The sequence below is a fragment of the Anomaloglossus baeobatrachus genome, chromosome 3 (assembly GCF_048569485.1).
Source record: "Anomaloglossus baeobatrachus isolate aAnoBae1 chromosome 3, aAnoBae1.hap1, whole genome shotgun sequence".
Lineage (NCBI taxonomy): Eukaryota > Metazoa > Chordata > Amphibia > Anura > Aromobatidae > Anomaloglossus > Anomaloglossus baeobatrachus.
In genome coordinates, this window is record NC_134355.1 from 695,028,977 (window position 1) to 695,056,340 (window position 27,364).

Sequence of the window (27,364 nt, forward strand, 5' to 3'; positions counted from 1 at the left end):
TGCCTGCACCTCCTGTACAGCCCTGCCTGCACCTCCTGTACAGCCCTGCCTGCACCTCCTGTACGGCCCTGCCTGCACCTCCTGTACGGTCCTGCCTGCACCTCCTGTACGGCCCTGCCTGCACTTCCTGTACGGTCCTGCCTCCACCTCCTGTACGGTCCTGCCTGCACTTCCTGTACGGCCCTGCCTGCACCTTCTGTATGGTCCTGCCTGCACCTCCTGTACGGCCCTGCCTGCACCTCCTGTACGGTCCTGCCTGCACCTCCTGTACGGTCCTGCCTGCACCTCCTGTACGGCCCTGCCTGCACCTCCTGTACGGTCCTGCCTGCACCTCCTGTACGGTCCTGCCTGCACCTCCTGTACGGCCCTGCCTGCACCTCCTGTACGGCCCTGCCTGCACCCCCGGTATGGCCCTGCCTGCACCTCCTGTACGGCACTGCCTGCACCTCCTGTACGGCACTGCCTGCACCTCCTGTACGGCCCTGCCTGCACCTTCTGTACGGCCCTGCCTGCACCTCCTGTACGGCCCTGCCTGCACCTCCTGTACGGCCCTGCCTGCACCTTCTGTACGGCCCTGCCTGCACCTCCTGTACGGCCCTGCCTGCCCTGCACCCCCGGTATGGCACTGCCTGCACCTTCTGTACGGCCCTGCCTGCACCTCCTGTACGGCCCTGCCTGCCCTGCACCCCCGGTATGGCACTGCCTGCACCTTCTGTACGGCCCTGCCTGCACCTCCTGTACGGCCCTGCCTGCCCTGCACCCCCGGTATGGCACTGCCTGCACCTCCTGTACGGCCCTGCCTGCCCTGCACCTCCTGTACGGCCCTGCCTGCCCTGCACCCCCGGTATGGCACTGCCTGCACCTCCTGTACGGCCCTGCCTGCACCTCCTGTACAGCCCTGCCTGCACCTCCTGTACGGCCCTGCCTGCACCTCCTGTACGGCCCTGCCTGCACCTCCTGTACGGTCCTGCCTGCACCTCCTGTACGGCCCTGCCTGCACTTCCTGTACGGTCCTGCCTCCACCTCCTGTACGGTCCTGCCTGCACTTCCTGTACGGCCCTGCCTGCACCTTCTGTATGGTCCTGCCTGCACCTCCTGTACGGTCCTGCCTGCACCTCCTGTACGGCCCTGCCTGCACCTTCTGTACGGCACTGCCTGCACCTCCTGTACGGCCCTGCCTGCACCCCCGGTATGGCCCTGCCTGCACCTTCTGTACGGTCCTGCCTGACCTGCACCCCCGGTATGGCACTGCCTGCACCTTCTGTACGGCCCTGCACCTCCTGTATGGTCCTGCCTGCACCTCCTGTACGGCCCTGCCTGCACCTCCTGTACGGCCCTGCCTGCACCTTCTGTACGGCACTGCCTGCACCTCCTGTACGGCCCTGCCTGCACCTCCTGTACGGCCCTGCCTGCACCTTCTGTACGGCACTGCCTGCACCTTCTGTACGGTACTGCCTGCACCTCCTGTACGGCACTGCCTGCACCTCCTGTACGGCCCTGCCTGCACCTCCTGTACGGCACTGCCTGCACCTCCTGTACGGCACTGCCTGCACCTTCTGTACGGCCCTGCCTGCACCTCCTGTACGGCACTGCCTGCACCTCCTGTAGGGCCCTGCCTGCACCTCCTGTACGGCCCTGCCTGCACCCCCGGTATGGCCCTGCCTGCACCTCCTGTACGGCACTGCCTGCACCTCCTGTACAGCCCTGCCTGCACCTCCTGTACGGTCCTGCCTGCACCTCCTGTACGGCCCTGCCTGCACCTCCTGTACGGTCCTGCCTGCACCTTCTGTACGGTCCTGCCTGCACCTCCTGTACGGCCCTGCCTGCACCCCCGGTATGGCCCTGCCTGCACCTCCTGTACGGCACTGCCTGCACCTCCTGTACGGCACTGCCTGCACCTCCTGTACGGCCCTGCCTGCACCTTCTGTACGGCCCTGCCTGCACCTCCTGTACGGCCCTGCCTGCACCTCCTGTACGGCCCTGCCTGCACCTTCTGTACGGCCCTGCCTGCACCTCCTGTACGGCCCTGCCTGCCCTGCACCCCCGGTATGGCACTGCCTGCACCTTCTGTACGGCCCTGCCTGCACCTCCTGTACGGCCCTGCCTGCCCTGCACCCCCGGTATGGCACTGCCTGCACCTTCTGTACGGCCCTGCCTGCACCTCCTGTACGGCCCTGCCTGCCCTGCACCCCCGGTATGGCACTGCCTGCACCTCCTGTACGGCCCTGCCTGCCCTGCACCTCCTGTATGGCCCTGCCTGCCCTGCACCCCCGGTATGGCACTGCCTGCACCTCCTGTACGGCCCTGCCTGCACCTTCTGTACGGCCCTGCCTGCACCCCCGGTATGGCCCTGCCTGCACCTTCTGTACGGCCCTGCCTGCCCTGCACCCCCGGTATGGCCCTGCCTGCACCTCCTGTACGGCCCTGCCTGCCCTGCACCCCTGGTATGGCACTGCCTGCCCTGCACCTCCTGTACGGCCCTGCACCCCCGGTATGGCCCTGCCTGCACCTCCTGTATGGCCCTGCCTGCACCTCCTGTACGGCCCTGCACCCCCGGTATGGCCCTGCCTGCACCTCCTGTACGGCCCTGCCTGCACCTCCTGTACGGCCCTGCCTGCACCTCCTGTACGGCCCTGCCTGCACCTCCTGTACGGCCCTGCACCCCCGGTATGGCCCTGCCTGCACCTCCTGTATGGCCCTGCCTGCTCTGCACCCCCGGTATGGCACTGCCTGCACCTCCTGTATGGCCCTGCCTGCTCTGCACCCCCGGTATGGCCCTGCCTGCACCTCCTGTACGGCCCTGCACCCCCGGTATGGCCCTGCCTGCACCTCCTGTATGGCCCTGCCTGCTCTGCACCCCCGGTATGGCACTGCCTGCACCTCCTGTACGGCCCTGCCTGCCCTGCACCCCCGGTATGGCCCTGCCTGCACCTCCTGTATGGCCCTGCCTGCCCTGCACCCCCGGTATGGCACTGCCTGCACCTCCTGTACGGCCCTGCCTGCTCTGCACCCCCGGTATGGCACTGCCTGCTCTGCACCCCCGGTATGGCACTGCCTGCACGGCCCTGCCTGCTCTGCACCCCCGGTATGGCACTGCCTGCACCCCCGGTATGGCCCTGCCTGCTCTGCACCCCCGGTATGGCCCTGCCTGCTCTGCACCTCCTGTATGGCCCTGCCTGCTCTGCACCCCCGGTATGGCACTGCCTGCACCTCCTGTACGGCCCTGCCTGCTCTCCACCCCCGGTATGGCCCTGCCTGCACCTCCTGTACGGCCCTGCCTGCTCTGCACCCCCGGTATGGCCCTGCCTGCACCTCCTGTACGGCCCTGCCTGCTCTGCACCCCCGGTATGGCCCTGCCTGCACCTCCTGTACGGCCCTGCCTGCTCTGCACCCCCGGTATGGCACTGCCTGCACCTCCTGTACGGCCCTGCCTGCCCTGCACCCCCGGTATGGCACTGCCTGCCCTGCACCTCCTGTACGGCCCTGCACCCCCGGTATGGCCCTGCCTGCACCTCCTGTATGGCCCTGCCTGCACCTCCTGTACGGCCCTGCCTGCACCTCCTGTACGGCCCTGCCTGCACCTCCTGTACGGCCCTGCACCCCCGGTATGGCCCTGCCTGCACCTCCTGTATGGCCCTGCCTGCTCTGCACCCCCGGTATGGCACTGCCTGCACCTCCTGTACGGCCCTGCCTGCTCTGCACCCCCGGTATGGCACTGCCTGCTCTGCACCCCCGGTATGGCACTGCCTGCACGGCCCTGCCTGCTCTGCACCCCCGGTATGGCACTGCCTGCACCCCCGGTATGGCCCTGCCTGCTCTGCACCTCCTGTATGGCCCTGCCTGCTCTGCACCCCCGGTATGGCCCTGCCTGCACCTCCTGTACGGCCCTGCCTGCTCTGCACCCCCGGTATGGCCCTGCCTGCACCTTCTGTACGGCCCTGCCTGCCCTGCACCCCCGGTATGGCACTGCCTGCACCTCCTGTACGGCCCTGCCTGCACCTCCTGTACGGCCCTGCCTGCACCTCCTGTACGGCCCTGCCTGCACCTCCTGTATGGCCCTGCCTGCTCTGCACCCCCGGTATGGCCCTGCCTGCACCTCCTGTACGGCCCTGCCTGCTCTGCACCCCCGGTATGGTCCTGCCTGCACCCCCGGTATGGCACTGCCTGCACCTTCTGTACGGCCCTGCCTGCACCTTCTGCTCCTCTTTAGTTATGTGGACGTGCTGCAGACGGAGGATTAATCAGGACACAATATTAATTACAATGAGTGATCACTGTTAACCGAACTCCAATAGTCCGAGGTGAAAGTAACGGCAGCGCGGGGTAAATATACACAGTGAGGAGATGTGAGGGACCGGAGCCCGGACCAGGCCGCTGCACGAGGAGCTGCGGAGACACCGACCCTGTGTGAGGAGGAGACAAGCGCAGGAGACGCTATATATACTGTGGGCGGAGTCTGGATAAGCCGCGCCTCATACATGCAGTGCGGCCTTTGAGGGCAATCACGTGACGTGTGAATGGCTTCTTACCGTCACTGCGCAGGCGCCGGATGATTCTGCATTTCCTCTTCCGAGTTGAGGTGAAAGAAATAAAGATCCACCGGGTGAGACCGGGTCTGCCCGTGATAGACATAGGGGGGGGCACGGCTCGTTATAGGGGGAGGGGACGGGGAGCACCGCTCGTTATAGGGGGAGGGGACGGGGGGGCACCGCTCGTTATAGGGGGAGGGGACGGGGGGCACGGCTCGTTATAGGGGGGAGGGGACGGGGGGGCACGGCTCGTTATAGGGGGAGGGGACGGGGGGGCACGGCTCGTTATAGGGGGAGGGGACGGGGGGGCACGGCTCGTTATAGGGGGGAGGGGACGGGGGGGGCACGGCTCGTTATAGGGAGAGGGGACGGGGGGCACCGCTCGTTATAGGGGGAGGGGACGGGGAGCACCGCTCGTTATAGGGGGAGGGGACGGGGGGCACCGCTCGTTATAGGGGGAGGGGACGGGGGGCACGGCTCGTTATAGGGGGAGGGGACGGGGGGGCACGGCTCGTTATAGGGGGAGGGGGACGGGGGGGGCACGGCTCGTTATAGGGAGAGGGGACGGGGGGGGCACGGCTCGTTATAGGGGGAGGGGACGGGGGGCACCGCTCGTTATAGGGGGAGGGGACGGGGGGGCACGGCTCGTTATAGGGGGAGGGGACGGGGGGGCACGGCTCGTTATAGATATAGGGGGCAGCATGGCCCATTATAGGGGGAGGGGACGGGGGCACGGCTCGTTATAGGGGGAGGGGACGGGGGGGCACGGCTCGTTATAGGGGGAGGGGACGGGGGGCACCGCTCGTTATAGGGGGAGGGGACGGGGGGCACCGCTCGTTATAGGGGGAGGGGACGGGGGGCACCGCTCGTTATAGGGGGAGGGGACGGGGGGGGCACCGCTCGTTATAGGGGGAGGGGACGGGGGGCACCGCTCGTTATAGGGGGAGGGGACGGGGGGCACCGCTCGTTATAGGGGGAGGGGACGGGGGTCACCGCTCGTTATAGGGGGAGGGGACGGGGGGCACCGCTCGTTATAGGGGGAGGGGACGGGGGGGCACGGCTCGTTATAGGGGGAGGGGACGGGGGGGCACGGCTCGTTATAGGGGGAGGGGAAGGGGGGGCACGGCTCGTTATAGGGAGAGGGGACGGGGGGGGCACGGCTCGTTATAGGGGGAGGGGACGGGGGTCACCGCTCGTTATAGGGGGAGGGGACGGGGGGCACCGCTCGTTATAGGGGGAGGGGACGGGGGGCACCGCTCGTTATAGGGGGAGGGGACGGGGGGGCACGGCTCGTTATAGGGAGAGGGGACGGGGGGGGCACGGCTCGTTATAGGGGGAGGGGACGGGGGTCACCGCTCGTTATAGGGGGAGGGGACGGGGGGCACCGCTCGTTATAGGGGGAGGGGACGGGGGGCACCGCTCGTTATAGGGGGAGGGGACGGGGGGGCACGGCTCGTTATAGGGAGAGGGGACGGGGGGGGCACGGCTCGTTATAGGGGGAGGGGACGGGGGGTCACCGCTCGTTATAGGGGGGAGGGGACGGGGGGCACCGCTCGTTATAGGGGGAGGGGACGGGGGGGCACGGCTCGTTATAGGGGGAGGGAACGGGGGGGCACGGCTCGTTATAGGGGGAGGGGACGGGGGGGTCACCGCTCGTTATAGGGGGGGGTCACCGCTCGTTATAGGGGGGGGGGGTCACCGCTCGTTATAGGGGGGAGGGGACGGGGGGCACGGCTCGTTATAGGGGGAGGGGACGAGGGGGGTCACCGCTCGTTATAGGGGGAGGGGACGGGGGGCACCGCTCGTTATAGGGGGAGGGGACGGGGGGGTCACCGCTCATTATAGATATAGGGGGCAGCATGGCCCATTATAAGGGGAGGGGACAGGACAGTACAGCTATTATAATGGTTGGGGATGGGCTGGGGCATCACGAGCCATTATAGGGGACGGGGGGGGGCACGGCCCATTATTGGGGGAGGGGGCAGTACAGCCTATTATAGAGGGAGGGGATGGGCTGGGGCATCACGAGCCATTATAGGGGAAGGGGACGGGGGGGTACGGCCCATTATTGGGGGAGGGGGCACGGCCCATTATTGGGGGAGGGGGCAGGTAGGCACAACCTGTTATATGGGGAGGGGACGGGGGTAGGGGCAGCAGGGCCATTATAAGGGAAGGAGTAGGGGTAGGGCAGCACAGCAAATTATAGGGCAGGGGACAGGGTTGGAGGCAGCACAGCCCATTATAAGGGGAGGAGAGGGGACGGGTGTGGGGGCAGCACGGCCCATTATAAGGGGAGGAGAGGGGACGGGTGTGGGGGCAGCACGGCCCATTATAAGGGGAGGAGAGGGGACGGGTGTGGGGGCAGCACGGCCCATTATAAGGGGAGGAGAGGGGACGGGTGTGGGGGCAGCACGGCCCATTATAAGGGGGGGAGAGGGGACGGGTGTGGGGGCAGCACGGCCCATTATAAGGGAAGGAGAGGGGACGGGTGTGGGGGGCAGCACGGCCCATTATAAGGGGAGGAGAGGGGACGGGTGTGGGGGGCAGCACGGCCCATTATAAGGGGAGGAGAGGGGACGGGTGTGGGGGCAGCACGGCCCATTATAAGGGGAGGAGAGGGGGACGGGTGTGGGGGGCAGCACGGCCCATTATAAGGGCAAGGGATGAGGGGCAGCATGGCCCATTATAGAGGGAAGGGATGAGGGGCAGCACGGCCCATTATAGGCGGAGGAGGGGCAGCACGGCCCATTATAAGGGAAGGAGAGGGGACGGGTGTGGGGGCAGCACGGCCCATTATAAGGGAAGGAGAGGGGACGGGTGTGGGGGCAGCACGGCCCATTATAAGGGGAGGAGAGGGGACGGGTGTGGGGGCAGCACGGCCCATTATAAGGGGAGCAGAGGGGACGGGGGTGGAGCAGCACGGCCCATTATAAGGGCAAGGGATGAGGGGCAGCATGGCCCATTATAGAGGGAAGGGATGAGGGGCAGCACGGCCCATTATAGGCGGAGGAGGGGCAGCACGGCCCATTATAGGCGGAGGAGGGGCAGCACGGCCCATTATAAGGGGACGGGACGGGGGAGCAGCATGGCCCATTATAGGGGAAGGGGGGCAGCATGGCCCATTATAGGGGAAGGGGGGCAGCACAGCCCATTATATTGGGAGGGGACGGGAGCAGCACTTCCCATTATAGGGGGAGGGGGGCAGCATGGCCCATTATAGGGGTAGGGGACGAGGGCAGCACGACCCAGGCAGAAGGGACAGGGGCAGCATGGCCAATTATAGGGGGAAAGGACGGAGGGTGGCAGGCAGCACAGCCCATTATAGGGGGAAGGGGACAGGGGGGGCACGACCCATTATTGGGGGAGGCGGTAGGTACGCACAACACGTTATAGGGGGAGTTGACGGGGAGACACTGCCCATTATAGAGGGAGGGGACGGAGAGGTACGGCCCGATACGGGGGTGAGGGACGGGGGGGGGGGTCACGGCCTGTTATAGGGGAGGGGATGGTTAAGCACGGCTCTTTATAGGGGGAGAGTACGAGGGGGGCACGACTCGTTTTAGGAGCTGACATTCTGGTTACTCTTTGCAGATGCCTCCGAACGATGATGGAGGAGTTTCCAGAGACGCGGAGCTGTGAGTCGCTCTCTGCCATGGTGGGTATAATTGATGTGTATCCTGAGACTTGTAGTTCCCCATCTGCCAGCGTTTGTTGATGTTTTTCTCTGCGGCTTCTTCAGGTGGCAGTTACATTTCACGACGTGGCCGCCTGCTTCCAGGAGGAGGACTGGGACGTGATGGAGGAGTGGCAGCGAGAACTGTACAGGAACTCCATGAAGGAGATTCACCGCGTCCTGCAGGATCTGGGTGAGGAGACCCCAGGGTATCTCATCCCCCCTGACTGCACAGCTCCCTCTAGAGGAGACCCCAGGGTATCTCATCCCCCCTGACTGCACAGCTCCCTCTAGAGGAGACCCCAGGGTATCTCATCCCCCCTGACTGCACAGCTCCCTCTAGAGGAGACCCCAGGGTATCTCATCCCCCCTGACTGCACATCTCCCTCTAGAGGCGACCCCAGGGTATCTCATCCCCACTGACTGCACATCTCCCTCTAGAGGAGACCCCAGGGAATCTCATCCCCCCTGACTGCACAGCTCCCTCTAGAGGAAACCCCAGGGTATCTCATCCCCCCTGACTGCACATCTCCCTCTAGAGGCGACCCCAGGGTATCTTATCCCCCCTGACCGCACATCTCCCTCTAGAGGAGACCCCAGGGTATCTCATCCCCCCTGACTGCACATCTCCCTCTAGAGGAGACCCCAGGGTATCTCATCCCCCCTGACTGCACATCTCCCTCTAGAGGAGACCCCAGGGTATCTCATCCCCCCTGACTGCACATCTCCCTCTAGAGGCGACCCCAGGGTATCTCATCCCCCCTGACTGCACATCTCCCTCTAGAGGAGACCCCAGGGTATCTCATCCCCCCTGACTGCACATCTCCCTCTAGAGGAGACCCCAGGGTATCTCATCCCCCCTGACTGCACATCTCCCTCTAGAGGAGACCCGAGGGTATCTCATCCCCCCTGACTGCACATCTCCCTCTAGAGGAGACCCCAGGGTATCTCATCCCCCTGACTGCACATACCCCTCTAGAGGAGACCACAGGGTATCTCATCCCCCCTGACTGCACATCTCCCTCTAGAGGCGACCCCAGGGTATCTCATCCCCCTGACTGCACATACCCCTCTAGAGGAGACCCCAGGGTATTGCTTGTCCTTGACAGCACCGCTCCCTCCAGAACAGACGCCTTGTACTTCTGTGTCCTGCTCAGTGATGGTCGAGTTCAGGCAGTTTGCTGGACTTGGCGCGGTGGCACTTTGCTGGACTTGGCGCGGTGGCACTTTGCTGGACTTGGCGCGGTGGCTCTTTGCTGGACTTGGCGCGGTGGCACTTTGCTGGACTTGGCGCGGTGGCACTTTGCTGGACTTGGCGCGGGTGGCGGTTTGCTGGACTTGGCGCGGTGGCGGTTTCTGGTCTTGGCATGGTGGCAGCTTGCTGGACTTGGCGCGGTGGCAGCTTGCTGGAGTTGGCGCGGTGGCAGCTTTCTGGACTTGGCACAGTGGCGGTTTGCTCGATTTGGCAAGGTGGCAGTTTGCTGGACTTGGCACGGTGGCGGTTTGCTGGATTTGGCGCGGTAGCGGTTTGCTGGACTTGGCTCAGTGGCGGTTTGCTGGACTTGGCGCGGTGGCAATTTGCTGGACTTGGCACGGTGACGGTTTGGTGGATTTGGCGCGGTGGCAGTTTGGTGGATTTGGCGCGGTGGCAGTTTGGTGGACTTGGCGCGGTGGCAGTTTGGTGCACTTGGCGGGGTGGCAGTTTGCAGGACTTGGCGCCGTGGCTGTTTGCTGCAATTGGCACGGTGGCACTTTGCTGGACTTGGCACGGTGGCACTTTGCTGGACTTGGCGCCGTAGCAGCTTGCTGGACTTGGCGGTGGTGGTGGTTTGCTGGACTTGGCGCGGTAGCGGTTTGCTGGACTTGGCGTGGTGGCGGTCTGCTGGACTTGGCATGCTGGCGGTTTGCTGGACTTGGCGTGGTGGCGGTTTGCTGGACTTGGCGCGGTAGCGGTTTGCTGGACTTGGCGCAGTGGCGGTTTCTGGTCTTGGCATGGTGGCAGCTTGCTGGACTTGGCGCGGTGGCAGCTTGCTGGAGTTGGCGCGGTGGCAGCTTTCTGGACTTGGCACAGTGGCGGTTTGCTCGATTTGGCGCAGTGGCGGTTTGCTGGACTTGGCACGGTGGCGATTTGCTGGATTTGGCGCGGTAGCGGTTTGCTGGACTTGGCTCAGTGGCGGTTTGCTGGACTTGGCGCGGTGGCCATTTGCTGGACTTGGCACGGTGACGGTTTGGTGGATTTGGCGCGGTGGCAGTTTGGTGGACTTAGCGTGGTGGCAGTTTGGTGCACTTGGCGGGGTGGCAGTTTGCAGGATTTGGCGCCGTGGCTGTTTGCTGCAATTGGCGCTGTGGCACTTTGCTGGACTTGGTGCCGTAGCAGCTTGCTGGACTTGGCGGTGGTGGTGGTTTGCTGGACTTGGCGCGGTGGCGGTTTGCTGGACTTGGCGGTGGTGGTTGTTTGCTGGACTTGGCGCGGTGGCGGTCTGCTGGACTTGGCGCGGTGGCGGTTTGCTGGACTTGGCATGCTGGTGGTTTGCTGGACTTGGCATGCTGGCGGTTTGCTGGACTTGGCGCGGTGGCGGTTTGCTGGACTTGACGCGGGTAGCGGTTTACTGGACTTGGCACGGTTGCACTTTGCTCGACTTGGCGCCGTGGCAGCTTGCTGGACTTGGCGTGGTGGCGGTTTGCTGGACTTGGCGTGGCGGCAGCTTGCTGGACTTGGTGCGGTGGCAGTTTGCTAGACTTGGCGCGGTCGCACTTTGCTGGACTTGGCGCAGTGGCAGCTTGCTGGACTTGGAGCGGTGGTGGTTTAGTGGACTTGGCGCGGTGGCAGTTTGCTGGACTTGGCGCGGTGGCAGTTTGCTGGACTTGGCGCGGTGGTGGTTTACTGGACTTGGCACGGTGGCAGTTTACTGGACTTGGCACGGTGGCAGTTTACTGGACTTGGCGCGGTGGCAGTTTACTGGACTTGGCGCCGTGGCAGCTTGCTGGACTTGGCGTGGTGGCAGCTTGCTGGACTTGGTGCGGTGGCAGTTTGCTGGACTTGGCGTGGTGGCGGTTTACTGGACTTGGCGCGGTGGCAGTTTACTGGACTTGGCGTGGTGGCGGTTTACTGGACTTGGCGCGGTGGCAGTTTACTGGACTTGGCGCGGGTGGCGGTTTACTGGACTTGGCGCGGTGGCAGTTTGCTGGACTTGGCACGGTGGTGGTTTGCTGGACTTGGCGCGGTGGTGGTTTACTGGACTTGGCGCGGTGGCGGTTTACTGGACTTGGCGCGGTGGCGGTTTACTGGACTTGGCGCGGTGGCAGTTTGCTGGACTTGGCGCGGTGGTGGTTTACTGGACTTGGCGCGGTGGCGGTTTACTGGACTTGGCGCGGTGGCAGTTTACTGGACTTGGCGCGGTGGCACTTTGCTGGACTTGGCGCGGTGGTGTCTGTGTGTTGGAATCACATAATATGAAGATGAAATTGCTTCGGCTGGACTCCTGCTTTCTGGTGATTAGTTTTCGGTCGGTTTCCATCCCATGTCTCATGTTCACCCTGTCTCTGCCCCATCTTAGGTTTCGCAGGCTTTTCTTCTCTTGTAAAGTTGGCTTTACCGTTCCTTTCCTCCCGTTACATCCAGATCTATAATAATGATAGTTTATTTTTATAGCGCCAACATATTCCGCAGCACTTGACAATCAGGTGGGGCTTGTAGAGCTGCATTCGTAACTCCTATTCTGCAGTCACATCGATGGCAGAAGGAATTCACGCTTCTTGTACTCTAGTTGCCTCCGCAGCGTCGTCCATCGCCGGCTTATCCTTCTTCCTGTTTCCAGGTTACAGGATCCTGAACCCAGAGCTGCTGGTGAAGATCGAGAAGTCCGGCGACAATCAGCGCGGCGAGCCGTCAACAAGTGAGTGCGAGCCGTATCGCCGCACGGTCAGTGTATAGCGCTCGGTGGTGGAGACATTGTGTGGAGATGTGGACATCACGGCTGTGGCGGCCGGCTGTGTGACCTCTTCATGCCTCTGTCTCGTGTCACACTGACAGGTGGTGGCGTCCTCGTCCCAGACATTCTGCTAAAAATACAATGCCATGATCAGGAGGAAATCATCCCGGGAAAAGAGATGTCAAGGAGACGACTGGAGGCAGAATGTGTCCGAGGTCAGTGCTAGTGCGGGTCATCTGACCGTTCCCTAATTATCAGGGTCTGTGGGAAATGTGGGTGTTGTTGGGAGGCAGCAGTAGCTTCATGAGGTCGGAACGTCTTGTCTGTTGTGTCGTGTGACCCCATGTTATCTTACAGGAAGCCGAGCACGAAAACTGGAACGTCCGATGAAAGTCAAACAGGAGGATGATATCTATCACTCCGAGCCGGACTCCGAGGATCGAGGTGAGCAGTGACTCCTTGTTTCCAGTCTATTGGGGTCATATTGGTCTTCAGCCCTGACCATCCCTCTCCCTACTTGCCTGCGGTCTCCACCCCTCCTCTCTTCCTACGTCGTGACGGTCTGATACACTCCCGACTCTACTTTCCATTTCTACATCTTGACAGTCTCCTGCTCAATTAAATCCTTATGTCCTGCCTGGTCCCTTGACCCTGTACCGCAGTGCTCTATGGCCTCCTGCATCATGGGTCTTGTGGCCCATTGCCTTCCTACATCCAGGTTGCCTGTCTCCTGGCCCATACACCACAGCAATCTTCTGCATCCTGGTGGTCTCCTGCTCTCTTACACTCCTCGGTCTTATGGCCCATTGTGTTCATACAGCATCTCTGTCTCCTGACCCCTATACCGGAGCAGTCTGCTGCATCCTGGTGGTCTCCTGCTCTCTTACACTCCTCGGTCTTATGGCCCATTGCGTTCAAACATCCTCTCTGTCTCCTGACCCCTACACCACAGTGGTCTGCTGTGTCTTTCAGAACGAAGTCACCATGTTGAGATCTCTGAGTAGCTTGGGTCTGCCCCCATTCCTTATGTATATGAAGCCTTCTCCTTTCTGTCATCGGCCATGTCACCAGCTGCAGATGATCTCGTGGTTGTTGTGAAGCAGGAGGATGTGGAGGACGAGCAACAAGGGAACACAGCAGCGCAGAACCCAAAGAACGAGCGGCAGTCGCAAGACGATGCGGAGCGTCCCGATCCTGCCCAGAGTGAGTCATCATCAGTCCCTCCTCGTCTTTATGTTGTGAGTGGCTTTGAGTGTATAGCAATCAGATGATTCGGGGCCGCCATCATCGCATGGCACGCTTCTCCCAATCGGCAGGGACTGAAGGGGAAATTCAGATTGTGTAGAGGAAATTGGCAGAGTTTTAGATGCAGCTCTGGGTGTAACTAGAATATTATTTGGCATGTACTTGTGACCGAAGCTCTGGATGTGACTGGCGCATAATAATAATTGTCCCACAGATCGGTATACACATCACAGCTATAGAGGCTTTAAGTATGGCGCAGTCAGAGGATTACACTTAGTAATATGCCTTCCATTTTTCTTTTTTGCCCCCCAGGGTTGACCCAGGACAGAGTGGCTGAGGATCAGACCCCCAAAGACCCCACAAAGCTGCTCTGCTCCGCCTCGTTGATCAGCCCCAATGGTGACGATACCTATCTATTATCCGGCACGGCTTTGAACAAGCCCCAGGAATACTCAATAGAGAAAGCCCTGGAGTTTGAGAAGTATCTGAGTAGCCTGACGCACCCTGCCCTCCTGATGAGGGAGCGCCCGCGGCCGGCACGCAGTGAGTTTGACCGTGGCTTCTATGAGAATTACAGCATCCACAGTAAGCAGCGGCTGATGCTGATGGGGGAGAAGCGTTACCGCTGCACTGAATGTGGCAAGGGCTTCACCAGGAACTCCCACCTAAAGGCGCACCGTCGGATCCATACTGGGGAGCGCCCCTTCAAATGCTCGGAGTGCAGCAAGACCTTCAGCGAGAATTCCCACCTGACCGTCCACATGCGTGTCCACTCTGGCGAGAAGCGTTACAAGTGCAACATGTGTGACAAGAGCTTCAGTGAGAACTCCAACCTCATCGTCCACCAGAGAATCCACACTGGCGAGAAACCCTACAAGTGCCCCGAGTGCGACCTGTGCTTCAGCCAGCACTCCAGCCTGGTGCGGCATCGGCGCAAGCACTCGGGGGCACGGCCGTACCAGTGTGCGCACTGCGAAAAGACTTTTAGCCAGAAGGGTCACCTCAGCAACCACATCCGCACGCACACGGGCGAGCGGCCGTACAAGTGCTTAGAGTGCGGAAAGTCCTTCAGCGAACATTCCCACCTGACTGGCCACCAGAAAATTCACACAGGGGAGAAACCGTACACCTGCGACGTCTGCCACAAGGGCTTCAGCAAGATCTCTAACCTGAAGGCCCACCAGCAGATCCACACTGGCTACCGCCCCTACATCTGCTCCCAGTGCGGAAAAAGCTTCACCCAGCACTCCACGTTGGTCAGACACCAGCGGGTCCATGCCGGAAAGCTGGACTCATTCTGGAGGAAACTGTACGAGGTAGAGGTCGCTCAAGACATCTGGAAGGAAGAACTGAGGCCTGGGGCCCGAGAAGCCAGGGATGGACTATCCTGTCCCTCCAGCCAGCAGTGCTGACCTCCTGAGACTCGTGGCTTATGAATGTAACTACTGTCGCTCTATTTCCCAGACACCTGAAAGCCTTGTATCTGGAACTAAGGAATTACATGGCTGCTGCTAATAGAACTTCTCGATCGGTCTTAACCTTTCCCTGGATCCCGTCGGCTGATGCAGGGGGTTTCCTGCTGTATTACTAAAGAAATGTGACACTTGGAAAGCTGGGTGACAACCAGTGTGTCTGCCCTCCCTGCTCACACCACTTTCTCAGACACGTGAATGTCACCTTGTCCTATTGATTTCAATGTTGTATTCCAGGCATGTTATTAATAGCAAACATTTATTGTGGCAACTCGGCCGACGCTCAGTATAATGGAAGAAAGGGTTAACTGTGGACACAGTGCCACAGAGCCGGCCGGCCAAATTACTGTCCTCCTGACGATGGGATCCATGTCTGGATTTGCTGAATGTTTTTGGTCACTTGTGTGGGGGAGGGGACCACAATATGCAGGCGTCATCCTGTCTGTTACATAAATTTACTGTGTACTACAGAGGTCTTTTACGAGTCGTTATCCAGTAAATGTAAAGCCCCCAATATCCATGAATGCTGCTCCGCCATGATGGTGTTTATAATGGCGTCCTATCGGATCGCAAGCTCAATAAACACGATCCAGCCCCAAACCTGTGATAACCGTCTCCAGTCACATATGTATGGATGCCTTGTATGTATGGGCGCCTCCTCTAGTGTATGGGCGCCTTATTGTATGTATGGGCGCCTCCTCTAGTGTATGGGCGCCTCCTCTAGTGTATGAGTGCCTTCTTGTATGTATGGGCGCCTCCTCTAGTGTATGGGCGCCTCCTCTAGTGTATGGGCGCCTCCTCTAGTGTATGAGTGCCTTCTTGTATGTATGGGCGCCTCCTCTAGTGTATGGGCGCCTCCTCTAGTGTATGGGCGCCTCCTCTAGTGTATGAGTGCCTTCTTGTATGTATGGGCGCCTCCTCTCGTGTATGAGTGCCTTCTTGTATGTATGGGCGCCTCCTCTCGTGTATGAGTGCCTTCTTGTATGTATGGGCGCCTCCTCTAGTGTATGGGCACCTCCTCTAGTGTATGAGTGCCTTCTTGTATGTATGGGCGCCTCCTCTAGTGTATGGGCGCCTCCTCTAGTGTATGAGTGCCTTCTTGTATGTATGGGCGCCTCCTCTAGTGTATGGGTGCCTTCTTGTATGTATGGGCGCCTCCTCTAGTGTATGAGTGCCTTCTTTGTATGTATGGGCGCCTCCTCTAGTGTATGAGTGCCTTCTTGTATGTATGGGCACCTCCTCTAGTGTATGGGCACCTCCTCTAGTGTATGGGCGCCTCCTCTAGTGTATGAGTGCCTTCTTGTATGTATGGGCGCCTCCTCTAGTGTATGAGGGCCTTCTTGTATGTATGGGTGCCTCCTCTAGTGTATGGGCGCCTCCTCTAGTGTATGAGTGCCTTCTTGTATGTATGGGCGCCTCCTCTAGTGTATGGGCGCCTCCTCTAGTGTATGGGCGCCTCCTCTAGTGTATGGGCGCCTCCTCTAGTGTATGGGCGCCTCCTCTAGTGTATGAGTGCCTTCTTGCATGTATGGGCGCCTCCTCTAGTGTATGGGTGCCTTCTTGTATGTATGGGCGCCTCCTCTAGTGTATGGGTGCCTTCTTGTATGTATGGGCGCCTCCTCTAGTGTATGAGTGCCTTCTTGTATGTATGGGCGCCTCCTCTAGTGTATGAGTGCCTTCTTGTATGTATGGGCGCCTCCTCTAGTGTATGAGTGCCTTCTTGTATGTATGGGCGCCTCCTCTAGTGTATGGGTGCCTTCTTGTATGTATGGGTGGCTCCTCTTATGTATGCTGGAGTGCTTGACTGCACACCCGTGTCTGTGGGACTACTTTTCATATCACTACCACGCCCTCTATATCATACACCGTGTATCACACACATGAACGCCCTCCGCTATCACATACACCATGTATCACACACATGAACGCCCTCCGCTATCACATACAGTCATATGAAAAGGTTTGGGCACCCCTATTAATGTTAGCCTTTCTTCGGCGCTCCATTGGGAGACCCAGACGATTGGGTGTATAGCACTGCCTCCGGAGGCCACACAAAGCAATTACACTAAAAAGTGTAAGGCCCCTCCCCTTCTGGCTATACACCCCCAGTGGGATCACTGGCTCACCAGTTTTCTGCTTTGTGCGAAGGAGGTCAGACATCCACGCATAGCTCCACTGTTTAGTCAGCAGTAGCTGCTGACTCTATCGGATGGAAGAAAAGAGAGCCCATATAGGGCCCCCAGCATGCTCCCTTCTCACCCCACTTGCGGTTTGTAAGGTTGAGGTACCCATTGCGGGTACGGAGGCTGGAGCCCACATGCTGTTTTCCTTCCCCATCCCCCTGAGGGGCTCTGTGGAAGTGGGATCTTACCGGCCCCCAAACCCTGAGGCCGAGCTCCATCCACAGACCCAGAGACCCTGCTGGAGGAGCTGAGTACAGTCAGGGACAAGGCCCTGCAACGTTCAGGTACTCTGTGTCCCCGCACAGACAGGCCACGCACACTCCAGGCTTGCTGGGTGTGCTAGTGCGCCGGGGGCACTAGCGCTGCGCGCTTGGGTTAGAGTCACTGCAGCTTAGCTGAGTGATTTTATGTCTTGGGAACTACCGCGCCGGCCGCTCCGGGAGCGGCGGCGCCGCTGGGACTTGTAGTGCGCCGGGGACTCGCGCTGCCCGCGCTTTTACGGCGGCAGCGCTCATAAATCTAGTCCCCGGCTTTTGCGGCCTAGCTCTGCTTCGTTCCCGCCCCCACCCTGTCAATCAGGGAAAGGGAGAGACGCTGTTCTATAGCCAGCGCCGAGGGCTGGAGTCTTATTTACATACTCCAGCCCTCTCACTGGGCACAGTGGGGACGCAAGTTTCCCGCTCTTGGTCTCAACACGCCCAGGGCCCGCCCCTCTCCACAGGACGCCGGCAGCCATTCCTGCACGCAGTCTGGCTGGAGAACGGACACAGGCTCTGGGGGACTCAGACAAGGGACTCTGGCGACCACACACCCGCGTTTATGCGGGCGGTAAGCAGCACTTAAGTGCTGGCCCCACTAGTGCCACAGTGTTATTTGGTGCATTTTTTCCCTGTACCATATATATTTATATTGCACTGTACAGTCGCTTCTTGGCTTATACCCTACATTGCTCTGAGGAGACAACAACATGTCATCCGCAAAACGCAAGGGTGCCAAGGCACAGGCGGTACGCACTGCTTGTGCCGCATGTGGGGCTAATCTACCGGCAGGTTCCAATGACCCCCATTGTGTGCAATGTTCGGTCCCTGTGCCACTTCGTCAGCCAGAGTCTATGGTAGTAGTGGCCCAGGCAGAGACGCCTGTGAACCCTGCCCCGGTGACGGGGACAGAATTTGCAGTTTTTGCTGATAAGATGTCTGTGACTATGACAAAAATCCTGGAAACCTTGCAGTCCAGGCCAGTTTCTCAGACCATGGACACTGCTGTGTCTATGCTCCCCGGTCCCCCTCAGTTGGAACTAATCCGTACTTCAAGGGGGTCCCAGGCATCACAGGCTGAAGACTCTGACTCGGATGACAGTCCCAGGCAGCCTAAGCGGGCTCGCTGGGAAAGACCCTCGCCGTCATCACACTGGTCAGGGTCTCAGCGAGACGAGGCTCTGTATGAGGAGACAGAGGTGGGTGATCAGGAATCTAATCCTGACACCGCTCTCAATCTAGATACCCCTGATGGTGACGCTATGGTAAATGACCTTATAGCGGCCATCAATAGACTGTTGGATATTTCTCCCCCAGCCCCTTCAGCAGAGGAGGCAGCTGCACAGCAGGAGAAGTTCCAGTTCCGGTATCCTAAGCGTAAATTGAGTACTTTTCTGGACCACGCGGACTTCAGAGAATCAGTCCAGAAACATCATGCTTATCCAGATAAGCGTTTCTCCAAACGTCTTAAGGATACACGTTATCCCTTTCCCCCTGACGTGGTCAAACGCTGGACCCAGTGTCCAAAGGTGGACCCCCCAATCTCTAGGCTTGCGGCTAGATCCATAGTTGCAGTGGAAGATGGGGCTTCACTTAAAGATGCCAATGACAGACAGATGGACCTTTGGTTAAAGTCTGTCTATGAAGCTATCGGCGCGTCGTTTGCTCCAGCATTCGCGGCCGTGTGGGCACTCCAAGCTATTTCAGCTGGCCTGGCACAGGTGGACTCTATCATACGTCCAGCAGTGCCGCGAGTAGCGTCCCTAACCTCGCAAATGTCTGCGTTTGCGACTTACGCTATCAACGCTGTCCTGGACTCTACGAGCCGTACCTCAATGGCGTCTGCCAACTCTGTGGTTTTGCGCAGAGCCTTGTGGTTAAAGGAATGGAAAGCAGATTCTGCTTCCAAGAAATGTTTAACCAGCTTGCCACTATCTGGAGACAGACTGTTTGGTGAGCAATTGGCTGAGATCATTAAACAGTCCAAGGGTAAGGACTCCTCCTTACCCCAGCCCAGATCGAGCAAACCTCAACAGAGGAAGTGGCAGTCGAGGTTTCGGTCCTTTCGAGGCTCCAGCAAGACCCAATTCTCCTCGTCCAAAGGGACTCAGAAGGAGCAAAGGAGCTCAGATTCCTGGCGGGCTCATTCACGCCCCAAGAAAACAACCGGAGGAACCGCTTCCAAGGCGGCTGCCTCATGACTTTCGGCCTCATCCCTCCGCATCCTCGGTCGGTGGCAGGCTCTCCCGCTTTTGCGACATTTGGCTGCCACAGGTCAAAGACCGGTGGGTAGCAGACATTTTGTCTCACGGGTACAGGATAGAATTCAGTTCTCATCCTCCGCCTCGGTTCTTCAGAACCTCCCCACATCCCGACCGAGCAAATGCCCTTCTGCAGGCGGTGTGCTCACTAAGAGCAGAAGGAGTGGTGATCCCTGTTCCTCTGCAGGAACAAGGGCAAGGTTTTTACTCCAATCTCTTCGTGGTTCCAAAAAAGGACGGCTCGTTCCGTCCTGTTCTGGACCTAAAGCTGCTCAACAAGCATGTGAACGCCAGGCGGTTCCGGATGGAATCCCTCCGCTCTGTCATTGCCTCAATGTCTCAAGGAGATTTCCTTGCATCAATAGACATCAAAGATGCTTATCTCCACGTGCCGATTGCTACAGAGCACCAACGTTTTCTACGTTTCGTGATAGGAGACGACCATCTCCAGTTCGTAGCTCTGCCATTTGGTCTGGCGACAGCCCCACGGGTTTTCACCAAGGTCATGGCGGCAGTGGTAGCAGTCTTGCATTCTCAGGGACACTCGGTGATCCCTTACTTGGACGATCTACTTGTCAAAGCACCCTCTCAAGAGGCATGCCAACACAGCCTGAATGTTGCGCTGGAGACTCTCCAGACTTTCGGGTGGATCATCAACTTTTCAAAGTCAAACCTGGCACCGACTCAATCACTAACGTATCTTGGCATGGAGTTTCATACTCTCTCAGCGATAGTGAAGCTTCCGCTGGACAAGCAGCGGTCTCTACAGACAGGGGTGCAGTCTCTCCTTCAGGGTCAGTCGCACCCCTTAAGGCGCCTCATGCACTTCCTAGGGAAGATGGTGGCGGCAATGGAGGCAGTCCCGTTCGCGCAGTTTCATCTGCGTCCACTTCAATGGGACATTCTCCGCCAATGGGACGGGAAGACAACTTCCCTAGACAGGAAAGTCTCCCTTTCTCAGACGGCCAAGGATTCTCTGCTATGGTGGCTTCTTCCCACCTCATTATCGCAGGGAAGATCATTCCTGCCCCCATCCTGGGCAGTGGTCACGACAGACGCGAGTCTGTCAGGGTGGGGAGCAGTTTTTCTCCACCACAGGGCTCAAGGGACGTGGACTCAGCAGGAGTCCACCCTTCAGATCAATGTTCTGGAGATCAGGGCAGTGTATCTTGCCCTATTAGCCTTCCAGCAGTGGCTGGAAGGAAAACAGATCCGAATTCAGTCGGACAACTCCACAGCGGTGGCATGCATCAACCACCAAGGAGGGACTCGCAGTCGGCAAGCCTTCCAGGAAGTCAGGCGGATTCTGATGTGGGTAGAGGAAAGAGCATCCACCATATCAGCAGTCCACATCCCGGGCGTAGAAAACTGGGAAGCAGACTTCCTCAGTCGCCAGGGCATGGACGCAGGGGAATGGTCCCTTCACCCGGACGTGTTTCAGGAAATCTGCCGCCGCTGGGGGGTGCCGGACGTCGACCTAATGGCGTCTCGGCACAACAACAAGGTCCCGACCTTCATAGCGCGGTCTCGCGATCAAAGAGCTCTGGCGGCAGACGCCTTAGTGCAAGATTGGTCGCAGTTCCGGCTCCCTTATGTGTTTCCACCTCTGGCACTCTTGCCCAGAGTGTTACGCAAGATCAGATCCGATTGCGGCCGCGTCATACTCGTCGCCCCAGACTGGCCGAGGAGGTCGTGGTACCCGGATCTGTGGCATCTCACGGTCGGCCAACCGTGGGCACTACCAGACCGTCCAGACTTACTGTCCCAAGGGCCGTTTTTCCATCGGAATTCTGCGGCCCTGAACCTGACTGTGTGGCCATTGAGTCCTGGATCCTAGCGTCTTCAGGATTATCCCAAGGGGTCGTGGCCACCATGAGACAGGCTAGGAAGTCCACTTCTGCTAAGATCTACCACAGAACGTGGAAGATTTTCTTATCCTGGTGCTCTGCACAAGGAGTATCTCCCTGGCCATTCGCGTTACCTGTCTTTCTTTCCTTCCTGCAATCTGGGTTGGAAAAGGGCTTGTCGCTCGGCTCCCTTAAAGGGCAAGTCTCGGCACTATCCGTGTTTTTTCAGAAGCGTCTAGCACGACTTTCTCAGGTGCGCACGTTCCTGCAGGGGGTTTGTCATATCGTACCTCCGTACAGGCGGCCATTAGATCCGTGGGATCTAAACAAGGTCCTTGTTGCTCTCCAGAAGCCGCCCTTCGAGCCTCTGAGGGATGTGTCACTTTCTCGACTCTCACAGAAAGTGGCCTTTCTGGTAGCGGTCACGTCTCTTCGGAGAGTGTCCGAACTAGCAGCGCTGTCATCCAAGGCTCCTTTCCTGGTGTTCCACCAGGACAAGGTAGTGCTGCGCCCCATTCAGGAGTTTCTCCCTAAGGTGGTATCCTCTTTTCATCTTAATCAGGATATCTCCTTGCCTTCCTTTTATCCGCATGCAGTTCATCGGTATGAAAAGGATTTACATTTGTTGGATCTGGTGAGAGCACTCAGAATCTACATTTCCCGCACGGCGCCCCTGCGCCGCTCGGATGCACTCTTTGTCCTTGTCGCTGGTAAGCGCAAAGGGTCGCAGGCTTCCAAAGCCACCCTGGCTCGATGGATCAAAGAACCAATTCTTGAAGCCTACCGTTCTGCTGGGCTTCCGGTTCCATCAGGGCTGAAGGCCCATTCTACCAGAGCCGTGGGTGCGTCCTGGGCATTACGACACCAGGCTACGGCTCAACAGGTGTGCCAGGCAGCTACCTGGTCGAGTCTGCACACTTTCACCAAACATTATCAGGTGCATACCTATGCTTCGGCGGACGCCAGCCTAGGTAGAAGAGTCCTGCAGGCGGCAGTTGCCTCCCCGTAGGGGAGGGCTGTCTTTGCAGCTCTAACATGAGGTATTTCTTTACCCACCCAGGGACAGCTTTTGGACGTCCCAATCGTCTGGGTCTCCCAATGGAGCGCCGAAGAAGAAGGGAATTTTGTTACTTACCGTAAATTCCTTTTCTTCTAGCTCCTATTGGGAGACCCAGCACCCGCCCTGTTGTCCTTCGGGATTTTTGGTTGTTTTTCGGGTACACATGTTGTTCATGTTGAATGGTTTTCAGTTCTCCGACGTTACTTCGGAGTGAATTTGTTTAAACCAGTTATTGGCTTTCCTCCTTCTTGCTTTTGCACTAAAACTGGTGAGCCAGTGATCCCACTGGGGGTGTATAGCCAGAAGGGGAGGGGCCTTACACTTTTTAGTGTAATTGCTTTGTGTGGCCTCCGGAGGCAGTGCTATACACCCAATCGTCTGGGTCTCCCAATAGGAGCTAGAAGAAAAGGAATTTACGGTAAGTAACAAAATTCCCTTCTTTTTCTTTATAACAATTTGGGTTTTTGCTATTTCAGTGTCATATATCTAATAACTGATGGACTGAGTAATATTTCTGGATTGGAATGAGGTTTATTGTACTAACAGAAAATGTGCAATCCGCATTTAAACAAAATTTGACCGATGCAAAAGTATGGGCACCTCAACATAAAAGTGACATTAATATTTTGTAGATCCTCCTTTTGCAAAAATAACAGCCTTTAGTCACTTCCTGTAGCTTTTAACACTAGAACTACTGGACTCGTGACACCTATATAGAAATACATAGTGCAAATTAGTCAAAATGACTACCTCAGTAGTTCTAGTGTTAATGAGTTCCTGGATGAAGGTAGATATGACCATTCCTGTTTACAAAACAATTCCAATTCAGTTAAGTTTGATGGTCGCCGAGCATGGACAGCCGCTTCACATCATCTCACAGATTTTCAATGATATTCAGGTCTGGGGACTGGGATGGCCATTCCAGAACATTGTAATTGTTCCTCTGCATGAATGCCTGAGTAGATTTGGAGCGGTGTTTTGGATCATTGTCTTGCTGAAATATCCATCCCCTGCGTAACTTCAACTTCGTCACTGATTCTTGCACATTATTGTCAAGAATCTGCTGATACTGAGTTGAATCCATGCGACCCTCAACTTTATCAAGATTCCCGGTGCCGGCATTGGCCACACAGCCCCAAAGCATGATGGAACCTCCACCAAATTTTACTGTGGTTAGCAAGTGCTTTTCTTGGAATGCCGTGTTTTTTTGCCTCCATGCATAACGCCTTTTTGAATGACCAAACAACTCAATCTTTGTTTCATCAGTCCACAGGACCTTCTTCCAAAATGTAACTGGCTTGTCCACATGTGCTTTTGCATACCTCAGGCGACTGTTTGTGGCGTGCTTGCAGAAACGGCTTCTTTCCCATCATTCTCCCATACAGCTTCTCCTTGTGCAACGTGCGCTGTATTGTTGACCGATGCACATTGACACCATCTGCAGCAAGATGATGCTGCAGGTCTTTGGAGGTGGTCTGTGGATTGTCCTTGACTGTTCTCACCATTCTTCTTCTCTGCCTTTCTGATATTTTTCTTGGCCTGCCACTTCTGGGCTTAACAAGAACTGTACCTGTGTTCTTCCATTTCCTTACTATGTTCCTCACAGTGGAAACTGACAGGTTAAATCTCTGAGACAACTTTTTGTACCTTCCCCTGAACAACTATGTTGAATAATCTTTGTTTTCAGATCATTTGGGAGTTGTTTTGAGGAGCCCATGATACCACTCTTCATAGGAGATTCAAATAGGAGAACAACTTGCAAGTGGCCACCTTAAATACCTTTTCTCATGATTGGATCCACCTGCCTATGAAGTTCAAAGCTCAATGAGGTTATAAAACCAATTTAGTGCTTTACTAAGTCATTAATAAGTAGTTAGGAGTGTTCAAATCAAGAAATTGATAAGGGTGCCCATACTTTTGCACGGGTCAAATTTTGTTTAAATGCGGATTGCACATTTTCTGTTAGTACAATAAACCTCATTCCAATCCAGAAATATTACTCAGTCCATCAGTTATTAGATATATGAAACTGAAATAGCAAAAACCCAAATTGTTATAAAGAAAAAAGGTTAACATTAATAGGGGTGCCCAAACTTTTTCATATGACTGTACACCATGTATCACACACATGAACGCCCTCCTCTCACATACACCGTGTATCACACACATGAACACCCTCCACTATCACATACACCGTGTATCACACACATGAACGCCCTCCTCTCACATACACCGTGTATCACACACATGAACGCCCTCCTCTCACATACACCGTGTATTACACACATGAACGCCCTCTGCTATCACATACACCATGTATCACACACATGAACGCCCTCCTCTCACATACACCGTGTATTACACACATGAACGCCCTCCTCTCACATACACCGTGTATCACACACATGAACGCTCTCCTCTCACATACACCGTGTATCACACACATGAACGCTCTCCTCTGACATACACCGTGTATCACACACATGAACGCCCTCCTCTCACATACACCGTGTATCACACACATGAACGCCCTCCTCTCACATACACAGTGTATCACACACATGAACGCCCTCCTCTCACATACACAGTGTATCACACACATGAACGCCCTCCTCTCACATACACCGTGTATCACACACATGAACGCCCTCCTCTCACATACACCGTGTATTACACACATGAACGCCCTCCTCTCACATACACCGTGTATCACACACATGAACGCCCTCCACTATCACATACACCGTGTACCACACACATGAACGCCCTCCTCTCACATACACCGTGTATCACACACATGAACGCCCTCCACTATCACATACACGTGTATCACACACATGAACGCCCTCCACTATCACATACACCGTGTATCACACACATGAACGCCCTCCACTATCACATACACGTGTATCACACACATGAACGCCCTCCACTATCACATACACGTGTATCACACACATGAACGCCCTCCACTATCACATACACGTGTATCACACACATGAACGCCCTCCACTATCACATACACGTGTATCACACACATGCACGCCCTCCACTATCACATACACCGTGTATCACACACATGAACGCCCTCCACTATCACATACACGTGTATCACACACATGAACGCCCTCCACTATTACATACACCGTGTATCACACACATGAACGCCCTCCACTATCACATACACCGTGTATCACACACATGAACGCCCTCCTCTCACATACACTGTGTATCGCACATATGAACGCCCCCTGCTATCACATACACCGTGTATCACACACATGAACGCTATCCTCTCACATACACCGTGTATCACACACATGAACGCCCTCCTCTCACATACACTTTGTATCACACACATGAACGCCCTCCTCTCACATACACCGTGTATCACACACATGAACGCCCTCCACTATCACATACACCGTGTATCACACACATGAACGCCCTCCACTATCACATACACCGTGTATCACACACATGAACGCCCTCCTCTCACATACACCGTGTATCACACACATGAACGCCCTCCACTATCACATACACCGTGTATCACACACATGAACGCCCTCCACTATCACATACACCGTGTATCACACACATGAACGCCCTCCTCTCACATACACCGTGTATCACACACATGAACGCCCTCCTCTCACATACACCGTGTATCACACACATGAATGCCCTCCACTATCACATACACCGTGTATCACACACATGAATGCCCTCCACTATCACATACACCGTGTATCACACACATGAACGCCCTCCTCTCACATACACCGTGTATCACACACATGAACGCCCTCCTCTCACATACACCGTGTATCACACACATGAACGCCCTCCTCTCACATACACCGTGTATCACACACATGAATGCCCTCCACTATCACATACACCGTGTATCACACACATGAACGCCCTCCTCTATCACATACACCGTGTATCACACACATGAGCGCCCTTCTCTCACATACACCGTGTATCACACACATGAACGCCCTCCTCTATCACATACACCGTGTATCACACACATGAACGCCCTCCTCTCACATACACCGTGTATCACACACATGAACGCCCTCCTCTCACATACACCGTGTATTACACACATGAACGCCCTCCTCTCACATACACCGTGTATCACACACATGAACGCCCTCCTCTATCACATACACCGTGTATCACACACATGAACGCCCTCCTCTCACATACACCGTGTATCACACACATGAACGCCCTCCTCTCACATACACCGTGTATCACACACATGAACGCCCTCCTCTCACATACACGTGTATCACACACATAAACGCCCTCCTCTATCACATACACCGTGTATCACACACATGAGCGCCCTTCTCTCACATACACCGTGTATCACACACATGAATGCCCTCCACTATCACATACACCGTGTATCACACACATGAACGCCCTCCTCTCACATACACCGTGTATCACACACATGAATGCCCTCCACTATCACATACACCGTGTATCACACACATGAACGCCCTCCTCTATCACATACACCGTGTATCACACACATGAGCGCCCTTCTCTCACATACACCGTGTATCACACACATGAACGCCCTCCTCTATCACATACACCGTGTATCACACACATGAACGCCCTCCTCTCACATACACCGTGTATCACACACATGAACGCCCTCCTCTCACATACACCGTGTATTACACACATGAACGCCCTCCTCTCACATACACCGTGTATCACACACATGAACGCCCTCCTCTCACATACACCGTGTATCACACACATGAACGCCCTCCTCTCACATACACCGTGTATCACACACATGAACGCCCTCCTCTCACATACACCGTGTATCACACACATGAACGCCCTCCTCTCACATACACCGTGTATCAC

At 57.1% G+C, this 27,364-nt stretch overlaps 1 protein-coding gene across 4 annotated transcripts; it reads left to right on the forward strand.

The window, feature by feature from the left end:
- The first annotated feature begins 4,550 nt into the window (after positions 1-4,550).
- LOC142297093 (uncharacterized) lies at positions 4,551-15,451 on the forward strand. 4 transcript variants are annotated; one of them, XM_075341350.1, is made up of 8 exons: positions 4,551-4,603; positions 8,121-8,184; positions 8,269-8,395; positions 12,021-12,098; positions 12,236-12,349; positions 12,492-12,578; positions 13,206-13,337; positions 13,692-15,451. In XM_075341350.1, the coding sequence occupies exons 2-8, from the start codon at positions 8,134-8,136 to the stop codon at positions 14,789-14,791; spliced, it is 1,689 nt and encodes a 562-aa protein (XP_075197465.1). In that variant the 5' UTR covers positions 4,551-4,603; positions 8,121-8,133; the 3' UTR covers positions 14,792-15,451. The 4 variants fall into 4 exon arrangements, with proteins under 4 accessions (XP_075197465.1, XP_075197467.1, XP_075197466.1 ...); XM_075341352.1 differs by having other exon boundaries at positions 13,212-13,337; XM_075341351.1 differs by lacking the exon at positions 4,551-4,603 and adding an exon at positions 7,898-7,972.
- Positions 15,452-27,364: the final 11,913 nt, after the last annotated feature.